An 8,115-nucleotide genomic window follows, 5' to 3' on the forward strand; every position below is an offset into this window, starting at 1 on the left:
GTAAACTTTGCATACTGCCATGCCTTCATTCACTCAACAAACATTTATCAAGCACCTGCTGTGTGCTGGCACTAGTTTTGGGGGTTGGACACACAACAGTAAGCCAGGCAGACAAAATCTGTGACTTCCTAGAGCTCACTTAAAAAAAAAATTGTGTATTTATTTTGGCTGTGCTTGGTCTTAGTTGCAGCATACAGGATCTTTAGTTGTGGCATGCAAACTCTTAGTTGTGGCACATGGCATCTAGTTCCCTGACCAGGGATCAAGCCCAGGGCCCCCTGCATTGGGAACACAGAGTCTTAGACACTAGACCACCAGGGAAGTCCCTGGAGCTCATATTTGAGGGAGAAGACAGGCAATAAGCAAAATACAAAAGTAAAATGTATAGTGTTTCTGATGGTGACGAATGCAATGGGGAAAAATTAAACTGGAAAAGAGGAAGAGGGTATTAGAGAATGAGGGGCATACAGTTTAAAACTGGGTCATCAGTTTCTCACTGAAAAGGTGACATTCACTTTCAGAGATTTGAAGGAAGTAAAGGAGGGAGCCAGGTGGGTATTTGTGAGAAGAGAATTTTCCAGAGCTATCAGCCAGTACAGAAGCCCTGAGCCTGGGCTGTGCCTGATGTGTTGGAGAAAGTATGGCTGGAGTAGAATGAGCTTGGATGACTCCCTAGAATTCAAGGGAAGGGAGAAGGCAGGAGTCTGGGGGAGTTACTCACCTCCACTGAGGTGAGGACTGGAGCAATCAGGGCACACTGCCTGGAGGAGGCAACCTTGCAGTTTTTTGTTTTTCTTTTTTGGTTGTGCTATGCAGCTTGTGGGATCTTAGTTCCCCCATCAGGGTTTGAAACCAAGGTTCCAGCAGTGAAAGTGCCAAATCCTAACCACTGAAAACCGCCAGGGAGTGTCCCAGGACCTGCATTTTAAAAAAAACAAAAATCATTTATTTTCTTTTTGGCTGCATCAATCTTAGTTGAGGTATATGGAATCTTCATGATCTTCTCTCTAGTTGCAGCGTGTGGGCTAAGTTGCCTTAGGTCATGTGGGGTCTTAGTTCCCTGACCGAGGATCAAGCCTGCGTCCCCTGCATTGAAAGGCATATTCCTAATGACTAGAACACCAGGGAAGTCCTAGGACCTGCAATTCTTTTTGAAATTATTTATTTATTTTTGGTTACGCTGGGTCTTTGTTGTGGCGTAGGCTTTCTCCAGTTGTGGCGAGCAGAGGCCACTCTCTAGTTGCAGTGCACAGGCTTCTCACTGCAGTGATTTGTTGCCCAGCACAGGTTCTAGAGCACAGGCTCAGTAGTTGTGGCGCATGGGCTTAGCTGCTCTGCAGCATGTGGAATCGTCCCAGATTGGGGATTGAACCCCTGCCCCCTGCGTTGGCAGGTGGATTCTTTACCACTAAACCACCAGGGAAATCCTAGGACTGCAATTCCTTTTTTTAAAAAACTAGTTTATTTTTAATTGGAGGATAATTGCTTTACAATGTTTTACAAATCGGCCATAGGTATATACCCATGTCTCGGCAATTCTTAAAGCACATATTTTTCAATCCATGTCGTGTTATCACTCTGGAGGACCAGGGCTGTGACCATGAAGCCAGGATGCTGGGGAGCCCAGAGGAAACACTCTACCTAGCCTGGAGATCAGAGGATGCTCCTGGGGTGACATTTCTGCTAAGACCTGAAGGTTGAGTTGGCTTTATCCAGACGTGGACTGTTTTGGCAAAGCATTGGAGGCAGTGGGAACAACATATACAGAGGCCCAGAGGCAGCAGACGGCAAAGGCCTGTTTCCAGGGGAATTGAACTTGGAATGCAATTGCCCAAGTGCTAGAGTCAGCCAGGCACTAATCGGGGGTCTTTTTCCCTCAAGGTCTTTAGGGAGCCCTGGAAAGATTGGGAGTTGGGGCAGAAGACAGCTAGAACCTCGAGCTTTAGGATCCCTCTGTTCAAGGGATGGAAAAAATGGCCTGGGACATGGAAGATAAGGGTTGGGTGTGTGTGAGAGTGTGTGTGTGAGTGTGTGTGTGTGTTTAGTTGCTCAGTCATGTCTGACTCTTTGCGAGTTCATGGACTATAGTCCCCCAGGCTCTTCTGTCCATGGGATTTCCTAGGCAGCAATACTGAAGTGGGTTGCCATTTTCTCCAGGGGAATCTTCCTAACCCAGGATCGAATTCGCGTCTCCTGCATTGGCAGGGGGATTCTTTACCACAGTGAGCCACTGGGGAAACCCAGGATGGGGTGTAGAAACCTGTAATCTGAATGGGCTGTGCTGGGGACTTTGCTAGTCTAGGAATCCACCTGCCAATGCAGGGGACTTGGGTTTGATCTCTGATTCAGGAAGATCCCACCTGCCACCCCTGTGCCAGAACTACTGAGCCTTCTCTCTAGAGCCTGTGCTCCCCGAGCCCAACCAAAAAAAAAAAAAACAAACATACGTACATAATAAAATAAACGGGCTCTGTGGTGGGCAGTTCAGGCAGGAGAAGAGGTGAAGAGTACAGCTTTGTGAGGAGCAGAGGGGCTTCCCAGAGCTGTCCTTTTATTGATAATCATATTAATGATCAAAACAATAGTGACTTCTCTAGTAATAATAATAGCCAACACTCACATAGTCTTTATTTTGTGCCAATCAATAGTCCTAATTCTCTCGTCAGCCCTAGATGTGGGTACTGTTTGATCCCATTTTACAGATGAAAAGACGGAGCTCTTTAGAGCTTAAGGAATTCACCCAATATCTGGAATTTCAGCCACGTAGTCCCCTCCAGAGCCCTGGGCCCTGGTCCTGACACCATCTGGCCTTGCTATGCTCGCCCTTTATCACATTCTCTTTCCACCTTCATGACAGCCTGCCTGCTTTTTTTTTTTTTTATCATTTGTACTTTTATTCAATTTTAATATTTTTTAGCTTAATATATTTTGATTGAAGTACAGTTGATTTATAATGTGTTAATTTCTGCTGTACGGCAAGGTGATTCAGTTATATATATATGTATATATATTTAAATATTCTTTTCAATTATAGTTTATCACAGGATATTGAGTATGGTTCTCTGTGCAGTACAGTAGGATCTTGTTGTCTATCCATACTGAAGCTTACATCTGCTAACCCCAACCTCCCACTCCACCCCTCCCCCAACTCCCTCCCCCTTGGCCATCACCAGTCTGTTCTCTATGTCCATAATTCTGCTTCTGTTTGGTGGAGAAGCTCATTTGTGTCATATTTTATTTTTAATTATTAATTTTTAAAATTTCTGTCTGCACTGTTTTCTTCATTGTGTTGTGCAGGCTTTTCTAGTTGTGGTACCTAGTCTCTAGAATGCATGGGGCTCAGTAGTTGTGGTACACAAGCTTAGTTGTGGTATATGGGATCTTAGTTCTCCAACCAGGGATCAAACTCAGGCCCCCTGCTTTGGGAATACAGAGTCTTATCAACTGTACCAATAGGGAAGTGCCTGTTGGGTTTTAGATTCCACATATAAGTGGTATCATATGGTATTGTCTTTCTCCTTCTGACTTACTTCACTCAGTGTGACAATTTCTAGTTGCATCCGTGTTGCTGCCGCTGATATGATTTTGTTCTTTTTCATGGCTGCATAGTATTCCATTATATATGTACACCACATCTTTATCTGCTCATCTGTCGATGGCATTTAGGTTGCCTGTTTTCTAGACGAGGCAGCTGAGGTTCAGAGAGGTTAAACCACTTTCCCATCATCGCCCAGCCGGGGCCCCTGAACTGCCTCTCTTGGTCATCCCCACAGCTTCAAGGATTGTATCCCACGCTCCTTCCGGCGGCAGATCCGGCAGCACAATGCTCTGACACGCCTGCGCCAACGGAGCATCTTCCGCAAGTTCCTACGGGCCTTCCAGCCGGGCTGCCTCTCCCAGCAGGTCGTCATGGTGAAGTACCTGGCCACGCTCGAGCGACTGGCACCCCGCTTTGGCACAGAGCGTGTGCCCGTGTGCCACCTGGAGCTGCTGTCCCTGGCCGAGGGGGAGCCCTGCTACATCCGGGACAGTGGCCAGGCCCTTCCCGACCCCGGGTCTGAGTCTGCTGCCGGACCCCCCACCCACGAGGTGCTGGTGTCAGGCACAGAAGGCATCCGGTGGCGGCTGGTACGGGCGGAGGTGAGTGAGGTGCCTCTACTATCTGACAGTGGAGGGTGTGGGCTCCTGCTCAGCCTTGACTTTGGCCTCGGAAGGTGGCTATGGCAAAGGTGGTTTTCCCTCCATGGCTCTGGGATATGTTTGTCTGTGCTGGGGGTCTGTTTCTTGGATAGTGTCTTAAAGGCTCTAATAAGGCCTGCAATCAAGAATTAAGTTCAGTCTTAATGTTCTGCCTAAGCATTTCCAATGCATGTTGGTTCCGGATCCCTTCCAATAATATGACATTCTTCTGGTCTGCCGTGGAATTAAAAGTCTGTGCCACATACTTGGTTACCTGGTCAGCCTGGATCAACTCCAGGCCAAGCCTATTTCCTTCAGCTTGGCCTTCAATAGAGGGACAGCAGCTGTTTCAACCCCCATGGTGATAAATCCTCTGCCTGCCCCCCACCCCCGGGGAGCTGATGGCTAGGGTCTCTGCTTCTGGAGAACACCTTTGACCTCTGGGGCCAAGAGGGCTAGGAGCCCCCTTTCTGCCCTCCCCAAAGTTCCATCTTCTGGTGACTATCTCTCTGGATGGGTTCCCGATCCAGCCTGTGCCACTGCACTCATGGGTAGATGCCCGAATAGGTCCCCTGTTCCTTCCGGCTCTGCCTCTCCGCAGGGAGGGAAGGGCAGGAGGACTGAACAGGCACAAACCCTGCTCTATTCACCTGCCCCACATGCTGGCTTCCAGGGGCCTGGTGATGGTGGCGGTGGTGGCGGCAGCAGGATGCCCGATGCTGGCCCATCTGGGAAGAAAATGAAGGCCCAGAAGGCGGGCAGCGAGCCAGTGGACAGGCCTCGGGAGACCCCCTGGTCCTACTTTTGCGACTTCCAAGACATCACCCACGTGGTGCTGAAGGAACGCCACGTCAGCATCCATTGTCAGGACAACAAGTGCCTGGTGGGGCCTGGGGCTATGGAGCCGGGCTGAGGGGGGCAGGTGCCTCCGGCCTGTGATGCGTGCCTGATGACCCCCCCACCCCCGCCCCCGGCCCGTAGGAGCTGACCCTGCCTTCCCGGGCTGCGGCCCTGTCCTTGGTGTCGCTGGTGGATGGTTACTTTCGCCTGACCGCCGACTCCAACCACTATCTGTGCCACGACGTGGCTCCTCCACGGCTGGTGATGAGCATCCAGGATGGTATCCACGGACCCCTGCTGTGAGTGCCTGGGGCGGGGGTGGGGCGGGGTGGGGGCAGGGCCGGAGGGGCAGCCGCCAGCCGGACAGTGAGCGCTAGGGACTGTGGAGTTTAAAGCACGTGTGTGCACATTGATGTCTTATGTGCGCCTGTGCGTCTTAGGGTGGGAAGGCCTGTGTGTCCACCACCTGTATGCGTGCACACTGGTGTGCAGACTTTCAAGTCTCAGTGAGTACGTATCAGTGTGTGTGTGTGTCCTGCGTCTACATGCATGTGTGTGCGAGCATCCGTGTCTCGTGCGTACACGTGTGCCTGTATCGGCCTGCGTGTACTGTGCAAGGATTCACTGACACCGCGTTGGACACGCGTTCACATCAGTGAGTGCTCACGGGGGTGCGTGTGTGACCTGTGCATGTGTGCAAGCAGAGGTTATGCAGGGAGAGAGGGCACCTGTGATGGTGTGGGTTGGTGTGCCAATCTGAGAGTGCCTGGCTTTGGGACTGGGTCCCCGTGCATGTCTGGATGTTCAACAGCTGTGTCCCTGCTCTGGGGACTGCATGTGATTTTGTTTTGTTTTTCTGGTTGTGGTTTTTGACATTGCCATGAGGTTGTGGGATCTCAGTCCCCCTGACCAGGGACTGTACGTTGAACCCGTGCCCCCTGCAGTGGAAGCACAGAGTTTAACCACTGGACCGCCAGGGAAGTTCCCCAACTGCATTTTAACTTGTCAGTGCCCATTTTCACACCTGACTGGTGACTTTTGTGCGGCTGTGTTTCTCTCAGATGCTGGTGGCCATTGAGATATGCATGTGGGTGTTCCCACCCCTGGGGTTGTAAAGTGACTCACCCGTGTGACTCACTGAGAGTGCCTGCCTGGACGTGTGTGGCTGAGATGGTTGAGAGTCAGGGCTTATAAGGTCATTGGTGTATGTGTGGCCCTCCCGTTTGCTGCCTGGTTGGGGTTTGTGATTGTCAGCTCCTCTGCGTATCCAGAGGGTATCCCTTGTCCTACCTGTGACACTGGGACTAGCCGCTGGGGGGCAGGGGTGCGTCATAAGAGGTCTCACCCCTCCTAGCCTAGTCTGTACCCCAGAGGAGGGTGAGGCCTCCTCACCTCTCAAGGGGCTGTGGCCTCATGGCAGTCTGTGGGCCATGTCAGCGTTGTCTTAGTCCGTTCAAACGGAATACCAATGGCTGAGTGGCTTAGAAACCACAGACACTTCTCAAGTTCTGAAGTCCAAGTGCAAGGTGTTAACAGATCCGATGTCTGTGAGAGCCCCACTTCCTGTTTCATAACCACAAGTTCAGTCTTCTGGCTGGTTTCCTCATTTGGTGGAAGGGGTGAGTGAGATCTCTGGGGTCCATTTTTTATAAGTCACTAATCCCATTCCTGAGGGCTCTACCCTCATGATTCATCACGTCCCCCCAGGCCCACCTCCTAATGCCATCACTTGGGGTTTAGAGCTTCAGCACAGGAACTGATTGTGTTCTTTTTTAAACTTTTATTTATTTAGTTAGTTTTGGCTGTGTTGGGTGTCCGTTGCTTTAGTCAGGCTCTTCTCTAGTTGCAGCGAGCAGGGGTTACTCCCTAGTTGTGGTGTACGGGCTTCTCATTGCCGGGAATTCTCTTGTTGTGGAGCACAGGCTCTAGGGCTAGCAGGGTTCAGTAGTTGGGGCCTGTGGGCTTAGCTGCTCCATAGTATGTGGAATTCTTCCCGAGCAGGGATCAAACCCGTGTCCCCTGCATTGGCAGGTGGATCCTTATCTGCTGAGGCACCAGGGAAGTCCAACATGACTTTAGGGGGACGCAAGCATTCAGTCTGTGTGGCTGCCGGGGCCCGTGGGGCTACGTCACCTTGCGGCCCTGTTTGTGTTTGTGACCGTGCTCACCTCTGGGTCTGGGAGGCCAGCCCCTGGGGCTGTCAGGTTATACTGCGGGAGCAGCCGTGTCTGTGATCTTTGACCTTCGCGTGTGTGCCAGCCTGTGTTGTGTGTCACCCTGGGAGTGGCGACACGAGTAGGAAGTAGGAAGTCAAAGCAGGAAGTCAGGAAACACCTGGAGGAACAGGTAAATTTGGCCTTGGAGTACAGAATGAAGCAGGGCAAAGGCTGATAGAGTTTTGCCAAGAGAATGCACTGATCATAGCACACACCCTCTTCCGACAACACAAGAAGACTCTACACATGGACATCACCAGAGGGTCAACACTGAAATCAGATTGATTATATTCTTTGCAGCTAAAGATGGAGAAGCTCTATACAGTCAGCAAAAAACAAGACCAGGAGCTGACTGTGGCTCAGATCATGATCTCCTTATTGCCAAATTCATACTTAAATTGCAGAAAGTATGGAAAACCACTAGGCCATTCGGGTATGACCTACATCAAATCCCTTACAGTTATACAGTGGAAGTGAGAAATAGATTCAAGGGATTAGATCTGATAGAGTGAGTGCCTGATGAACTATGGACAGAGGCTCATGACATTGTACAGGAAACAGGGATCAAGACCATCCCCAGGAAAAAGAAATGCAAAAATGCAAAATGGCTGTCTGATGAGGCCTTACAAATAGCCGTGAAAAGAAGAGAAGCGAAAAGCAAAGGAGAAAAGGAACGATATACCCATTTGAATGCAGAGTTCCAAAGAATAGCAAGGAGAGATAAGAAAGCCTTCCTCAAAGCAACCTAGATGCCCATCAGCAGACGAATGGATAAGGAAGCTATGGTACATATACACAATGGAATATTACTCAGCCATTAAAGAGAATTCATTTGAATCAGTTCTAATGAGATGGATGAAACTGGAGCCCATTATATAGA

At 50.1% G+C, this 8,115-nt stretch overlaps 1 protein-coding gene across 7 annotated transcripts in view; it reads left to right on the forward strand.

The window, feature by feature from the left end:
• Nucleotides 1–8,115, forward strand: part of TYK2 (tyrosine kinase 2) — a 28,975-nt gene that overhangs the window by 7,037 nt on the left and 13,823 nt on the right. For all 7 annotated transcript variants that reach the window (XM_043466682.1, XM_043466685.1, XM_043466681.1 and 4 more), the window contains 3 exons: nt 3,774–4,140; nt 4,853–5,062; nt 5,161–5,318. In XM_043466682.1, coding sequence (XP_043322617.1) covers nt 3,774–4,140; nt 4,853–5,062; nt 5,161–5,318 — 735 coding nt within the window. The remainder of the gene's footprint in view (nt 1–3,773; nt 4,141–4,852; nt 5,063–5,160; nt 5,319–8,115) is intronic.

Source organism: Cervus canadensis, chromosome 4 (genome assembly GCF_019320065.1).
Source record: "Cervus canadensis isolate Bull #8, Minnesota chromosome 4, ASM1932006v1, whole genome shotgun sequence".
Lineage (NCBI taxonomy): Eukaryota > Metazoa > Chordata > Mammalia > Artiodactyla > Cervidae > Cervus > Cervus canadensis.